General features: G+C 45.3%; 1 protein-coding gene across 1 annotated transcript in view; it reads left to right on the forward strand.

Annotated features, from left to right (window-relative positions):
- Nucleotides 1-17,286, forward strand: part of Adam12 (ADAM metallopeptidase domain 12) — a 190,044-nt gene that overhangs the window by 77,441 nt on the left and 95,317 nt on the right. The window contains exon 5 of the mRNA XM_032895048.1: nucleotides 14,211-14,287. Coding sequence (XP_032750939.1) covers nucleotides 14,211-14,287 — 77 coding nt within the window. The remainder of the gene's footprint in view (nucleotides 1-14,210; nucleotides 14,288-17,286) is intronic.

Below are 17,286 nucleotides of genomic sequence, written 5' to 3' on the forward strand. Positions count from 1 at the left end.
AGCAAACCCAAGGCTAACCTAGGCTATATAGTGAATTCTAGACAAGCCCAGGCTATAGTGAGGCCCTCTCTAAAATTAACAAAATTATATGTGGGGGCAGGGCTAGCTAGAGCTTTGCCTTCTAAGTTTGGGCCATGGGACCCCAAAAGGCTTCTCAAGACCCAGAGCTGGGAGGGGAAGAGAGAGAATGAATGAATGTGACTGAGAATGGATATGAAGGTCAGGTGCTAGAGCAGAGAAGGAAGAACTGAAGGTCTGCAGTTAGAAAGGTTGGCTTCCCAGGGAAGCTTCTTGTGAAGAACTCTCCTAGCCCTGCAGAAGGCAAGAAAAGAATTGTCTGCCAGGTGTCATGAGTTGAAAGAATGTCTGTTTGTCTGTCTCTGTCTGTTTCTCTCTCTCTCTCTCTCTCTCTCTCTCTCTCTCTCTCTCTCTCTCACACACACACACACACACACACACACACACACACACACACACACACACACACACGACCCAGTGCAGCCTTTCACATGTATTACATGTATTACATGCATTGGGGATGTGTTGGCCCATATCCAGAGTCTGAATATCACCATCATCATCATCATTTCATCATCTCACCACCATCATCATCATCATAGTCATCATCATCAAGCTGATATTCCAGTCAGACATTGACCTCAAAGGTACTACTCCCAAACCAGGGAAGTCTGCTTGAGCCCAGGCTGGAGCCAGGGTTAGAGTGTTCCCTAGAGAATTTTCTACAGCCCCGATGTATGAGATGGCCATACAAAAAGAAGAGAGGGTAATAAAATTTTAAACATGAATCCTAGGGCAAAAATCACAAGCCAGATAATGACCAAAACACTGTGAAGGAGCTCTCTTGGGCAAAAGAAGAGAGAAAACAAGTCCTCCCCAGAACAGAGATGGGAGAAAACCCAGAGGGGGAAATTTGAAGAACAAGATAGATCTAATGGAAATTCCACAAAAATCCAATACTCCATGTAGGAAAGAAGCAGTAATCAAATAGAACGTGACAGCGGTGTCCCCAGATTGAAGGAAGATATGAACCTTGACAAAAATCTACCAGTCCCAGAAGAACAGAAATACTCTAGGGCGATTTACAGAGAACCTGCAGGATGTCAAAGAGAATGTCTTAAAACTGCCAGTTTGTAACAAATAAGGGCAACTGAACCAACAAGATACCTCATCGGCAGTGATGGAGTTAACACTACAGGAAGTGAGAGGCTCTACCAGCAGCGACTGAGACAGATGCAGGTACTTACAGACAACCATCAGACTGAAGTCAGCCTGGGACCCCTGTGGAAGTTAGGGGAAGACCAACAGTGTTAACTAACCAGACCCCTGGGAGCTCCCAGAGACTGAGCCCCCAACCAAAGACCATACATAGGCTGGCCTGTACCCCTTCACCCCACACATACATAGCAGAGGATTGCCTTGTCAGGTCTCAGTGGGAGGGGTGTAGTGGGAGGGAAGTGCCTAATCTGGTAGAGACTTTGATGCCCTAAGAAAAGGGAGTGCCCCCAGTGGGGGAGTACTCTCTCAGAGGCAATGGGGAGGGGGAATGGGGTAAAGAACTCTGGAAGGGGGGACAGAAGGGGTCAACATTGGGATGCAAATACCTAGAATAATTAATGTTTAAAACTACAGGGAGGGGGCAGTAACTGGCACCCTCAACTCTGTGTTGAAATGACTTTCCAAAGCCAGGAGTGCACAGCCAAGTATTCAACAACTCCTGAACTTACCACTCCCAGAGCCTAACAAAGGCCATCCAGGCCAGAGTGCCCTGCACAGAACAGCTCAGCAAGAAGGAAACAAACACCCAGGGTAGGAGGTCAGAGGCAATAGCAAGCAAAACAATTGCCCCAAATAAATCTATTTAAAATAACAGTTAGGAGGGACTATGCTTGGGCGTTCTCAAACAAGACAGAGAAACAGACTTGAAATGGTTTAAGAGTTTGTCTTGTACGAAAAATAATAGGCGTGCTGATTAACTTTGATAAGTAAAATATGAGGCACCTGGACATTTTCAGAATCAACATCCAAAGAACAGAAAAACAGTGTATTCTTCCAACTAACAGGCTATCAATGGAAATCTTGTTTCAACCCAGTACAGGGCAGGATAAAGGGAAAGGACTAGAAAAGAAAGAGGGTAAATATACCAGGAAGAAATAAGATTAAAATAACATAACACATAAATCCCATTGTATGTAAATGGGTTGAAAAGACATGTTAAGACCCATATCCCACATCCATATCTTATCCGAGTATAAGATGGGAAGAAATCAAGTAAAGAAAGGGTAGGTCTGAATAGAAATAAAGCAGTTGTGGTTGTACAGACATCAGACAAGCTAGTGAAGTAGAAAGGGACATGGAGGAAGGGAGAGAGAGACATATTGGTGACCAAGGGGGTGTTGTGTAATGAGAAAGGAATAAGTCCAATTGGTCGTGAGAGCCTGTGGATAGCTCTGTTGAATAAAGGCCTTTGCAGCCAAGCCTGATGACTTTGTTTTCGATTCATAGAAGCCACACAGTAGGAGGAGAGAGCTGATTCCCTTAGGCTGGCCTCTGGCCTCTACATGCACACACATAAATAAGTAATAATAAACAAAAGGCTACTGAAAAAGCTGTGCAACTACTCATACTAACAGGGCATTCTCAAAATATATTTTTAAAAATTAAGTAAAAAAACTTTCTTTTAAATTTACAGGTTCACTTGCAGTTGATGCTTTAGCCCGACCCCTAGTTATAGGATTTCTTAAAATGTATTTATTAAAAGTAGGGGTGAGAAGCTGAAAGCTTCTTTTTACTCAGTTTAATAATTTTAAAGCAACCCCCCAAACCACTATAACCCTTAAACTTCACAATTTCTCCCCGAGAGAAAATTCTCCAGAAAGGACACTGACACAACTTAGGTCATCAAGGGAGACACTGAAAACCTCTGAGATCACCCACAGCCCGGGTGAGAGGGGTAGGTGGCAGTGTCTGGAAATGAGGATTCAGGAAATGAACAGAAGCTAATGGAAAGGAACGTGTGGGGCTGGGGGGACCAGTTTATCAAAAATCTGGCCATTTGAAAAAAAATAAATAGATACACGAGCAAAATTAGCAGAATGAATGAGACAGTATTGAAGCTACACCTTTTATACAGAGACCATTTCAGTCACAGCAAAGCTTTGAACAATAGTGACCAGCAACTTAAAAATGCAGGATTCTTGGGAGCTGGAGAGGTGGCTCGGTGGTTAAGGGTGGTTGTTGCTCTCACAGAGGTTCCAGCTTCTATTCTAGCACTCATCTCATGGCCAACAACCATCTGTGACTCCAGTTCCAGGGGCTCTGCAAGAACTGCATGCACGGTGTGCACAGACACACACACACACACACACACACACGCAGGCAAAATACCCACAATACACAAAACATTTAAAGAATGAAAACGGAAATGATTAATATTAGATAAGGTGAAGGAAAAATGTAACCCTGTCTTTCCGGTAGCTCCCTACCCTATCACAGCTGCTATGTGTGGTCCATGGTGCCTGGGATGCCCGGCCATGGAGGGTCTTCTTTGGACAGTCATGTTTAGCTTAAGGTAAAATGAAAAGCAGAAGGAGAGAACAACAACAGCATTCTCTTTTCTAATTATAGGCCAGGCCAGCATTTGCAATAAAATACTGTCAAACTGTTGAATAAAGGAAAAAGAAAAAAAGAAAAATTTAAACATTATGTGCAGAAATCAAAAAATGATGCCTTTCTTACCTGGACATAGTGGCACGTATCAGTAATCCCAGCTTTTAGGTGGTGGTAGCAAGAAGTAAGATTTCAAAACCAGCCTAGGCCACATAAGATCCAACCTGAAGTACATGAAACCCTGTCTCAAGACAACCAAAACAAAATTATAGTGTTCTTTTTTAATTTGCCCACAAAACATAGTGTCAGGCCCAAATGATTTTGATAAGTGAGTTCTGTGATGCCTATAAAGGATAAACAGTCCTGAGAATATTAGACAGTTTGGACAGAAAGAAATGCGACCCAACTATTAAAAAGGCACTTGTGAAGTGGGTGTCGTAGGCAGGTCTTGTTTAGGAACACAGTTGTGAATATCCCAAGTAAGTTATCTCTAATTCTGACCCAGCATCCAGTTTTCAACTTCCTTTTAAGGAATACAGGATAACTCAATATTTATAGCTCTAACAGTGTGGCTTATTATATCAGTAGCTTTAGATTCAGAGTATTATAGTTACCTCTCTGCTGTAGTGTTCACCGTCTCCTGTACAGGTTGTAACAGCTTGACTAGGTAGGGATGTTTCTGATACCCCTCTCTGCCTCTATAGAACCTTCCATGGCCTCTTGTGCATACTAGTTTTCAAGAAATGACTCACCCGATCAATACTGTGTCTCCATCCACAAGCCATCCATCCTTACATTCATCTGTTGGGTGGGGGTAGAATAATGTTGAATAAAATACATTCATTAGAAATAAGCACTACTCACTGGTTGCTACATTAGTTTAACGAGCAGAATTAGACAAACGCATTCTAGCAAGTTTCATTTACCAGTTTTTACCTCCACAAATTAGACTGAAGGGTTGAGGTATTTAAAAATAACACATATAAAAATACTTTGTACAATTTACTACAATAAAGTAAAATAAAATAAAAATCATTTACTATGAAATATGTGATATAAGTGTGTACAAACCACTATGAGAAGCTGGTTCAGTAAGGGAAGGATATCTGATTTGTTTTCACAGATGGGAAAAGCTCCTTTAAAAATAGTATGGAGTTGTGGATTTAGACATTGAAAGTTTGGGAGTCATGGAAGATGGTCAAGGTCTGTGCCATCCAAAGGCACCAGGGGACCAAGAGAGAAGTCTGGTAGACAGACGACAAGACATGCTCCGAGTAGGGGTTGCAGTCAATGAAGAGTTTCCTGGTAGAAACTGCCGTGTAATGGCCAAAGGGACAGATAATGGAGGTGCCAGATGATGCCTGGTGAGGAGCATTTCGCCAGTGGGGTTTCCTCTCCATATGGTCACAGACGGACAATGGACAATAGAACTCCTAGGAGCAGTTACTGCTTAAAAGGAAGAGGCAGAGAGAGCAACAAGCCCCACGTTCATCTGTGTTGTGTCTGAATGGGGCAGCAAGCAAAGGAGGCAGTGGACCATTGATCAATATGTGGACAACAGGAAAAAGGTTAGAGGTAGGACCTAAGGGTAAACCTCATAAACAGCATGGTGCTTAAGTTTACACTGGGCTGGCTAACTCTATCCTCTCCATGTTTGTCTGTCTTATCTAAAATACATTTCAGACATAACCCCCAAGCTATTTCCACTCAATAAACTGTTGTCCCAAAGAGAAACAGCAATGGAAGAGCCTAGAAAGACCAATCCTCCAACTTCACAATGATAAAGAATTCTCTTCTACTATGTATTGATCTAGAATACATAGGATGCAAAGCTACAGTTATAGTTTTATGTTCCATTTCCATCTCCCTGACTGGTCCCCAACACACACACACACACACACACACACACACACACACACACACACACACACACGCACTAGGAAGGAAGATCAGGTCAAAATAAGAAAAGGGTACAAACTTGGGACCATGTACTAGAGGGTCCAAGAGCTGCCAGTTCAGGTTTGGACTTGGATTGCAAACAAAGCTAAAAGCTATATATAAAACCAGACCTCCTAGAAAAGAGCTGGGATGGAATGTTCAGGAACTTTAACAGTCATCACCTCTGTGGGCTCCATGCTTCTCTGCATTTTTATTGATGTGTTTATGGGGCCAGGGGCCTGCTCCCTTCCTTCTCACTCTCCCTGGAGGTGTTTGGACGACTCCATAGGCTGGAAAGGGATGAAGGTGTAGAAATTCTTAGAGGCTTCACTTCTGCCCAGACCAGTGTCCCTCAAGATATACTAGATAGAAGGTCTTTTCAAAAGCTAATGCCATGGTTTAATCTTCAGCTGGCTGGCTGAATCTATCTTAAGCAGGTGAAGAGACTTAAGAAGCAACTAAAAGGGGCTGGGGACTTAGCTCAGTGGTAGAGCGCTTACCTAGGAAGCACAAGGCCCAGGGTTCGGTCCCCAGCTCCGAAAAAAAGAAAAAAGAAAAAAAAAAAGAAGCAACTAAAAGTGGACTGCCCACATCCCTCAGGACTCCAGGAGCAGCAGCACAGTCACTTGCCTCCTTAGAAAAAGACCATGTCCTCTTCTCACCCATCGGTCCCCGTCCCAGCTCCTTTATGTGCTCGTTACATTTCTCAATACCATGCCCACATAGCTGACAAGAAACAAGGAAGGAAGGCTTTGTTTGGGCTCATGGTTTGCAGACTCAGTCCACCATGATCCACAGACACTAGTAATGTGATAGTAGCACTTGTCTAAAGCCCCATCTATCTCTACGTCCACGAAAAACAGGAAGCAGAGGGAAAGATCCTGTAGAAATGGGGTCATACCCCTAAGGCCCACCCCCTAGTGACTCACTTCCGCCAGCTAGAAAGCTTCCTAAGCTTCCACGGCCTTCTGAAACAGCCTCACCAGCTAGTAACCAAGTGTTCTAACATGTGGGGGAGGGGGCTCCTCAAATGTTTACATTCTGGCCATGCCAGCTAAAGCATCGACCATGCTATGGCAAAGATGTGGAGCCAAAGATCTGGTTCCCTGACTAGAGTCCGGCAGCTAGGCCTTGTTTCTGGTGAGGAGTCAGATGCAGCCTTGGGAGTTTGATTCTTGTTGACTCAGACTGGAAAACAAAGGGAATTCGCTGACTCAGTCTCGTCTCCTTGCCCCTTATAATCATCCCTCAATGGGTCAGCCTGAATTTAAAGTTACATGTGGAGTGAGAACCACTTGGCTGGAGTGCTTTTGTTGTTTTTAATATAACAACAATTAGGGCAAGCGGCTTGACTCAGAGCAGTGGCTGGGTTTAACTCTGGAATCAGTCTCCTATGTCTCCTTTCCAAGATTTGAGTTTGTCCTTTACTGGCTACGTCTAAGGAAGAATTATCTTTTATGCTGTCACTCCTAATACGGCCTGTGGGTGACCATAGGCATGCCATGTGGGTAGTTCACATTCCCACAGAAGCCCTGGGGGGACTGGAGTAGCCAGCCAGCTCTCTCAGTGCCTGCAGTGTTTGGTAAAAACATACTGTCTGTTGTTCACATGTTGACTGGACAATTGCTTGGGCCACACACTATACCCACCACTGAGAATACAGCAGGGCTAAATACAGGTGAGGAGACCCACAGAGAAAGGAGGGGACCAGTGTGATTCCAGTAAAGGCATACATCTGTGCTAAGTGTACTGAAGGAAAGGCCTGATCTTGTCTGAGGTGTCAGAGAAGGCTGCAAGGAAGATAGAACACATGGACCAAAATTTAAAGCTGGGGGGTCAGGAGAAGAAGAGCATTCCAGGACACTGCTACCGTTTGTCCAGTGGTGGAGGCAAGTATGCAAAGGTGACCAAGCTTGGAGTGACTTGGAACAAAGTTGTGGTAGAATAATGTTTGAAAGTCACTGAAATTTCCCTTTAAGGGTGTCATGGTCATGCTGGGGCTCTGAGGGCATGGGAAAGGCTATGGTAGGACCAGGCACGTGGTGGCTCGCCTAGATGAGGGAAGTTGAATAGACAGTCTCTATGATAAAGACCAGGTATATAGAGATGGAGAAAATTCGAGAAGTCTGAATACAACCTAGAAGGAAGATTCGTGGAAAACTAAGGGAGTTATATGCTGTGGTGTCCTTACTTGAAAGGTGTCAGCATCTGTAGGTACTCTTGGAGGTGACCTTCAGTTCAGGCCCAGTAGCTAGAGGCCTTAGGAGAGCAGCCGCAGTGCCCCCTTTAACTGGGTTCGAATCCCAGCTTGGCTGGAGTGCTTCACTAGCCATGCAGACATGCATGTAAACAGTCAGGCCTTTGGCAAGGTGAGGCCACCACCATGGTGACAGTTGCTTACAACAGTCCTTTACTCTGCTGTGCCCTGAGATCCTCTGAATCTGGTGGCTCAACAAGAGAATAGACTGCAGCTGGAGTGGGTACATGAGTCAGGAACTGGACTCTCAAGGCTTCCCAGGCTCCATCAGAAGCAGCTGGGCCTGAAGGGCTGCTAACTCTGCCCACCCCACGTCCCCTTCCCTCTGGTATCTACACAAAACCCCTCACCACTAAGGAAGATTTGGAGCTGGACCATAGACATGAGTGAGGGTGTACAAGTCAAGGGTGCTCCCTTCTCTCTAACAGGTCAGTTTCTCTCCTTTATCCCATAAAACCACACTGTGCAAAAAGTCCACATGGGAGAGCAGTAGTGGGAACGATCATACAGTGCAGCTGACTTAAGCACATGCTTGTTTCAGTATTTGGGAAAATAGCTTGCATCTCACAGATTACCTCTCCACACTATGTTTCTTAGATCTCTAAAAGTTTAATGGATTAAAAAATCCATTCCATTTTACAGATTAAGCACTGAGACTCTCACAAGTCTCCACGCAAGACTTGCAGCTCAGGTTGATTTCGGCAACATCACAACCACAGATGGGCTTGACCTCTCAGGAGGTCACAATGAACAGGAGTGCGACTCTGTCATCCATTCATCCAGATTCCAGCACAGCCGTGTAACTGGAGTGGCCCCCAAGGTTAGGCCTGAGCAGTCGGTCACCAGACATGGTTCTTGTTAGAACTGGGGAACAGAGACAGCTCAGAGAGGATGGGTGTGCCCACTGTCTTCTCTACAGTTATGTATGTTCCTGGGCACATGCATAGTTGGGGCTAAGCAGGGGGCAGACAGCTCTGACGTGACACAGGCTGCAAAGTCATCATCCCCTTTGTTTGAGGTGTATGCTCTTGTTGGGGATTGATGTTCTGGTCTTTCTGTTATTTTGTCTTTTTTATTTTTTTTTTCTGGAGCTGAGGACCGAACCCAGGTCCTTGCACTTTCTAGGCAAGTACTCTACCACTGAGCTAAATCCCCAATCCCGGGATTGATGTTCTGTATGAAAGAATAAAATAAATCCTGGTCTGATGAAATGTGGACTGGCTGGCAGACAAGCAAACACACCACACTCACATTCTCATTCTCTCTCTGTCTCTCTGTCTCTCTCTCTGTCTCTCTCTCTCTCTGTCTCTCTGTCTCTCTGTCTCTCTCTCTCTCTCTCTCTCTCTCTCACACACACACACACACACACACACATATCTGTAGTTTTCTTTTCTTCCTTTGGAAGTGATTCCTTTCTCCTGTGATCCCATGAGTGACATCAGGGTGAGCCCCTGCAGCAGAGTGTGGAGCACAAGCTTCCATTGTAGGTGGAAACTTTTTGGAGAAGGGAGAGGCTCATGAGGTTGCAGGGCATGTGTCCCTAGCAGTGGGGCATAGTGGGGAGCCTGCCTGGAGTGAACAGGCCATGGTTTGAAGTTCTGCCCTGCCACCAGCCACCTCTGTGACCTTTAATGGCAGTTTAAGAATCATAATCTCAGCTTCCACATCCTTTGGGCAAGAAGCTAGTTGGAAAAGCAAGGTTGGCCTTAGATGGCCCCAGCTTCTTTCCAGCTTAAAACATCTTGCCTACAAACATTGAAGCAAAAGGACTCACTGTATTGACTATAGCAGCAGTGGCCCAGGCCCTTGGGAGCACCTTGAAAACACCATTCTCTTAGCACACCCTCCCAGACTCTGTCTTCTAAAAATCCTTTTAAATCTCCTAAGTCAGGCCACTTTTGCTACCCCTTCGGCATATAAAATCCCCTTTCTCCTAGTCCGCAGAGACGATGGTGGCAGAAGTTTGATTTGACTTCCCGCAGGGCATGGAGTTGAGGGCTACCAATTTTCAGGTTCAAGAGTTGTTACTCCAGCTTCCTGTTACCCACCATTAGGTTTGATTGATAGTATTAAACAGAAGGAAAACTGTATTTTACTGGAGTGAGGAAATGCATTCGGTTAAATAATAAGTATATAAAATGCACAGTTAGAGCTTTTGTCGGGGCAGAGATGTAATTTTGTGGTTGCGCATGTTCAGGACTCTCCTCCACATGAGGTTTTGTTGGGGGAAGTAGAATGCATTGGATCAGCAGAAGGAAGCAAAGGAGGACATGGTCTCATTCAGAGCATCTTTAGAGTCAGGAAGCTGCGCAGTTTGATGCTTCGGGAGCAATCAGGAGAGAGTTGAGGTCTGAGAATGGCTATACAGAGACCAATAGCCACAGATACCCAGCAAGGACCACTGTGGTAATGCAGATCCAGGGTTCTCTGGTTGAGCACAGATCTTCTCTGAACACTGGCTGCCTGTCATGTCCCCTGCTGTGTGGCACCTCCAGAAACTATGGGTCAAGTGTTCATAAGCCTAGATTATCTGATTGGTCTGAGCGTGAGTCTAAGCACAGGGACCAGCTGATTTCAGATACAGGTGCACAGTATCCTGTGGCCCAAAGTGGGCTTTGCTGTGCTCTGGTCAGGGCCTGTAAAGACCCCATTGCCTCTGACCCTGCCTTAGGAGTCAAGTTCCCAGCAGGATCATAAAATGTGCCTCTGCTACAATCCAACTTCTCAACCAATACGTGGAGAGCCCAACTATGTCTTTCTGAGTCATGAAGTTATCTAGACAGTGACTCATAGCTTCATCAAAATGAACTCATGTTCATTTACATGGGGTGAGTCATGTTGAAAAAAACCTGAGTTTCAGGAAATTGGAATTATCTGGGAGAATCAAGTGACTGTGCTCTGCAGTCTAAGAGATTAATCCCTGTCAGGAGTGAGCAAGGGGCTCAGGAGCTATCTAACACAGGTAAATTGAGAAATAAGTCGCGAACTCTCACGACAACTAAGATGGGTAGGGTTGTCGACTTCAAGGCATGGTTTATGAACACTAAACTCTACTTCCCCTGCTTCATAAAAGCAATATTTCAAGTTATTGAACTGGAAATTAATTTGATACTAATTTGTTCTCAGCCCGTGCTTTAATGAGCTTGTATTCCTGTGTATTTAATTAGAAAGTACACTTGATAAATAATCCATTAACAACAGAGCCTGAGAACAAATGGGTTTCAAATTTCCTAAGTCAGTAATTATTGTCACTATGTGGTTTTTCACCCCTTCCCCCCAAAAGGAGGGAAACACTAGTTAAGATGGACCTCAAAGGTTAGTGATCCTCCTCATCTGGCAGCCTAGATCCAGTAGCAGCTGCTATGCTGTCCTACTCAGTGCTACTTAGAATCCCAACAGCCTATATATATAGCACAGCCTGGGAGGGGACCAAGTCCCCCTGACACCGTGAGATATTTCAGTCCAGTTACATGCATCCTTCATGTGAGCAAATGTTTACATGACTCCCTGAAAGTAAGGAGAAAGCAGAGTCATTCAAAATCTACACAGACAGCAAAGAGGCGCACTCCCACCCGTGTCTCCCCTCCGTGACGTTCTAGTAGATATCCAATGTGACTGGTCAAGCAACCACATCCCCTTTCAGTCCTCTAGCTGTCTTGGACCAAGCTACTGCTCATTGAAAAGGACAGTCTCGTGGAGGAGAGACAGATTGCTAGGCACTCCATGCTCCTGTGTCAGCATATGTGCTCCCTGAACTGTGTGCTCCCTCCACCAGCCACTGCCTCTGCCGTTTTCCATCTGTAGGTAATTCCTTCTCCAGCCCTGGCCTCTGGACACCAGCTGTCCAGACTTCAGCGTGTGTAGTGAAATACTCTTCGGCAAGAAAAAGAAAACAGAATTCGCAATGGAACCTGGAAAACATTATGCTGCATGAAAGAAGCCAGGCATGGGGCCATGTATCGCAGGCTTCCATTTATATAAAATGAACAGAGAAAGCAAATCCACAGGGACAGAAGGGAGACTAGTGGTTGCCAGGGGTGATGAGGAGGGACCACTGGGTTCCAGGTGTCTCTATGGGGCTATTAAAATGCTCTGGAATGAGATAGCGGCGATCGTCGTGCCTCCTTATGGATTTCAGTGACAGAGGACTTCGGGTACTCTGTGTACTTTAAACAGAACAACCATACAGTGCTGACATGGTGTGCTTTAAAATAGTGAAATGTGTGGCATGGGAATTTAATCTTAATTGTAAAAGAGAATTAGCTCCGCAGGATATCCAATTGTCATGTAAAACTATTGTAATCAAAAGAGTGGAACTGGCTTAGGAGTGGACAGTTGAACACTCCTTGGTGGACTATAAAACAGAAATAGCCAGACAGACCCTGAGTATTCCCGTATGCTATGTTTGAATGCCTCACGTGCTTGATCACTACGTTCTCGACTGGTGGCACTACTGGGGGGAGACCTTGTTGTAGGAAGTGGGTCACTAGGGCTAAGCCACGCTCCACTCTTTTGTTGTCACTGGGGAGCAAACAGCATCCCTCTCCCACTGCCAAGAAGTCCACTATGCCTTCCCTGACACAGTGGACTATGGGTCGAAAGAAATCCTTTCTCTTTGAAGTGTCTAGCAGGTACCACAGAAACAAGAAAAGTCACAAACACAGCACATGACAGAGTGTTGAGAGGAAACTGATGAGCAGTGGTGACTAATGGCTGGTGTGAGCTTGTAGACTAGCCTGTACTTCCAGGTTGTAAATAAATCCCAGGAAGATTAAAGAGCTACACTCAAGACTATGTAAATAGAAGAAAATAAAAGGCATGTACCCGTGACCTCAAAGAGAACTGACTTTAGTACTACAGTAAATTTAGGGGGCGGGAGAGACTCTAATTTATAAAGCTAGAAACTCTGGGCAATAGTGGTCAGATTCAGAGAATTTCTTGTACAATGATGCGGGTAAAATATTAACATCCTAAATCTATATAGAGGGCTCTAAAATCAGAAAATAGAAAGTTCAACAGCACAACCTGTCTCCCTGTGGCCTTCCCATCTCCTTTCATCCTTTGCCTCTCAGATGACCCAAGAATTTTATCCTCATGTTTTTGAGATGAGATTATCTTAGCGAATTTCTCATGTTGTCATGGGTTTCCTTTTGTTACTTAAACCCATCTGATGTTTGTTTGTTTTTTAATAGTGATAGTGGGTGGTAGTAGTGGTGGTGGTGGTGGTGGGGTGTGTGTGTATGTGTGTGTGTGTGTGTGTGTGTGTGTGTGTGTGTGAGAGAGAGAGAGAGAGAGAGAGAGAGAGAGAGAGAGAGAGAGAGAGAGTATTTATGTGTACTCAGGACCATGGAGGCTAGAAAGGGGCGTCAGATTTGATCCCCTGCAACTGGATTACAGATGGTTGTGAGATGCAGAGCCAGTGCTGGGAACCAAACCCCCATCCTCTTCTTGAACAGCAAATGTTCTTCAGCCACTGAGCCATCTTTCCTACCCCAGTCATGTTTCTTAGCAAAGTTAAGGTTGTCTTTGTGAGTGACTGTGATCACCAGGAGTAAGGCACCTGTGAGGTGACATGGGCATGTCAGAGTAGCCTGAAACCTGATTGTCACTTACAAGAGCGGCCCCTTTCCTACAAAACGCTGGTATGCTGCTGGCATTCTGGAGGCCTGGGTGAGGAGTGCTGGGTTTGAGCAGTCACTCCTTGCCAATCAGCTTATATTGGAGCTGCAACTCGGCCTTTTTACACCAGAACAGTTAACCTTGAATCTGGACAGAGATCTGTCTTCCGGAGGCATCTGTGCTGAGGATTTTTGGGGGATGCTAATGGTATCCTACAGAGATATTTTCGTTTCTTCCAAGACCTACCTTACTGACCTTCCTGCTGATCTGTATGTAGGTGATTCTGTGAGATCTCTTCTTTCATTCTTCACCAAACCTGTCTGCTCTGCTGTTTTCCTAAGCCATCCATTCAGGTCTGGCTTTAATGCATCTCACAGAGCTTAAATTCCCCATCCTTGCCTCAGCTGGATGACACGAAGGTAGACCAGGGGTGCCAGTGATTTGTTCTGCTGCTGTGCTTTGTACTACAGTAGGCATCAGGGGTCTCCTTGGGGGGTGGCAGACATGTGAGAGTGGAGGCCGACCAAGCATGTGCAAACCCTTCTGATAGTCTCTAAGTAGGTCTGATACTCTAACCACAGACTTGGGCAAGTCACATTGGGCTTAGCATTGAACAGTAAGACAACCTGTATAATACAGTTTAACACGCCCTATAGCTAAAGCAAGGAGGGAAGGGAATCTGGATGATTCTAAGTCAGAGGAAGATGTGTTAATTGATTGATTGATTGATTGATGATTGATTGATTGATTTCTCCTCGCTTCCTTTCAGGACCATTGTTACTACCATGGACATGTGCAAGGTGATGCTGCATCAGTGGTCAGCCTCAGTACTTGCTCTGGTCTCAGGTAAGTGAATGTGACCATGGGAAGCTCTGATTTAACCAGCAGTAGACCACACCCCTTCTCTGCACTCACTTGAAGGCCCTGAGAAAAGACACTGGACTCACAGCACAGGTGCTCCTCAGCCTGGGCAAGAGGCACAAGGCCTGTGTAACAACTTGCAACAACACAGCTGACCCAGGATCTTAGCTTCTCCTTCATTCCCTCCCCCCTTAAATTCTATTCTCAAGCTGGGACGTTGGAGTGGGGGTCTGAGAACCACAGAACTGAGTTCGGGCTGGGGCTGAGGCTACAGCTCAGGGACAAAAATGCCAAGCTACACAAACCCATAGATCCAGTCTCCCACACTGCCAGAAAATGAAAGAATACAGACATTGCATGAAGGATCTTTTGTGTTTGTAGTCCTGATGCTTAAAACCTCCAAGTGCTAAGAGATAGGGCATTGCTCATTAACATCATAGCAGCCTGCTTAATCAAAACAGATTTAATCCCTGCCTCTCACTGGGAAAGAATAAACACTAATTTAACATTGACCATGTGGAGTTGACCACAGGCCCACCTGAGCAGGTTTTCCCTCATGAGCTGTGGATTAGAGTAGGAAATGATGACCTTCTATCACCCTGGAATTACTCCCTCCCCCCAACCCACCATCCCCTGCCATCCTTCCAAGTCAACCAGTCACTACTGGAAAAGCTCCTTGTCTTGCTTCTTTTTTTAAACTATATTTGCATATTGAGTTGTGAACGGTTAGCTTGTATCCTCAAATCCCAAGTAGCTTGGGCCAGAGCACCAGCGTGAGGCTCTGTGGGAGGGCGGAGAGAAAGGCCTAGAAAATGTACCAGCTTAAATGTTAAATGACAGGGTGGGACTGTGTTTTATATGTCTGCAGTAACTGCCATCTCTGTGAGTTCTGTGAGAATTTGAGGAGAACGAGACACACATTACACACATGCCACAGCCTATAGACACATAACAATATGACACATACACAAATGACATAATACATGCAATATACATGTAATCAACAGCTTATCACACATACACAGACAGACAGACAGACACTGCATTGCTTTACACATCTTTGGCATGGCACTGATGGAGCACCATTGAGCTTCAGCGTATCGCTTGGTCTGAGAAAGGAAGTCGGTGTCTTGTTTTCATTCACTTCTCTCTGGTTACTCATTGATTCCTGGGATACTACGCTGTCCCCAGTGCTATTCTAGGCCCTGGGGATACCACAGTAAATAAACTATGTTGCTGGGAGAGCACCTGTTAGGAGAGCACAGTTGACAAAGAGTGGGTGACAGAAGCCATCATGAAGAGGAATGAAGCTGATGAAAAGGACAGGAGGAGAGAAAGTAGTCCAAGATGGGAAAATGGAGGTAGGGCACAGACATCGAAGGAAGCAGGAAATAGCATGCACACAGCACTGGAACAGAGCAGCAATGTGTCTGGCTTGGCTGGAAAAGGAAGAAGAGAGGTGGCAAAGAAAACTAACATCAGAGGGGACAGGAGGAAGAGCATGGTGATAAGGTCTGATACAAGAGAGTTTGAGCTGTACAGGAGCCAGGGTTCATAGAAATCAATATTGATTGTGGGAGAGACATAGGTTGGCAGAGCTTGGTAACAAAATGAGGGCAAACCTCATCATGGTTTGGATAGAACAGGTCTCTCAAAGGCTTATATGCTGGAGCATTTGGTCCCCAGTTGGTGGTGCTGACTCAGGAGGTTGTGGGGTCTTTAGAGGGGCAGACCAGCTGCAAGGAGCAAATCACTGAGTAGGGGAGGCTGAACTTTACAAACCTCCACTGCTTCCAAATGGCCTCCCCTTCTCCTCCCCAATCAACCCAGTTCTAAGCCATTCCTATCACCTGCCATGGGAGTATTCCCTAAACCACAAGCCAGAATAAACCCTTCCTCTCTTACATCGCTTCTTGTGGGGCGTGTGATCACGGCAACCAGAAAAGTAGTCTGTGTGGTGAAGGTGAACAGGCCATTGAGGGTAGGTAGTCAGAGACCACTGGTCGAAACACAGTAATCAGGCAGCAAGCCAGCCGTGGGACCATGGACACCTCATTCACCCTGAGCTCCATCCTCCTGGATTAAAGTCAATGGGTGTGAAGAGGAAAAAGACATCTTCAAACTGACTTGAAGACAGACAACTTAACTGGAAGGCCAGCCCTGACCATGAAAGGTTCAGAGGGCTTCAGGCAAGGTGGGACCTAGGATCTCGAGTAGACTTTATTTTCTCTCCAACTCCAGCTTTGACTTTCTTCTGTGCTGGTTTATTCTAACACAGTGTCTGCCTATTTGTTTGCTCATTTTTAAATTTTAAAAAGATTTTATTTGTTTTTTTAATTTTTACTTTTAATTTTGAGATTATAATTAATTACATTATTTCTCCCTCCCATTCCTCCCTCTAAGTCTTTCCATACTCTCTCTCTCTCTCTCTCTCCCTCTCTCTCTCTCTCTCTCTCTCTCTCTCTTTCTCTCTCTGTCTCTCTCTCTGTCTCTGTGTCTGTCTCTCTCTCTCTCTCTCTCTCTCTCTCTCACACACACACACACACACACACACATGCTCTCCTTCAAATTCATGGCCTCTGTTTTCACTAATTGCTAGTGTGTGTGTGTGTGTGTGTGTGTGTGTGTGTATTTATAAATATAACCTGAGATATTGTTTAACCTTGAACAATCACACAAAATCCCACAGAGTGGGTGACTGAGACTTCCCACAGCCCAAGAGGCTGAGTTTAGGGTCAAGGTGCTAATATGACGTGTTTACTTCTGAGAGCTCATCTCTGGGCTTTTGTTTGGCACTGTCTTGATATACACTCACGTGACTTCCTTCTGTGCGTGTGAAGATAGGAAGCTCTGGTGTTCGTTCCCTTCCTGAAACCTTCCTGTGACTCTGCCCTCTTGCCCTTAACCAAACTTCTCATCTCTCAGAAAGCCCCAAATCTAGCACTCTTGTCCCCGCCAGCGGGGACCCAGTTATTCAGGGTCCC

Source organism: Rattus rattus, chromosome 2, assembly GCF_011064425.1.
Source record: "Rattus rattus isolate New Zealand chromosome 2, Rrattus_CSIRO_v1, whole genome shotgun sequence".
Lineage (NCBI taxonomy): Eukaryota > Metazoa > Chordata > Mammalia > Rodentia > Muridae > Rattus > Rattus rattus.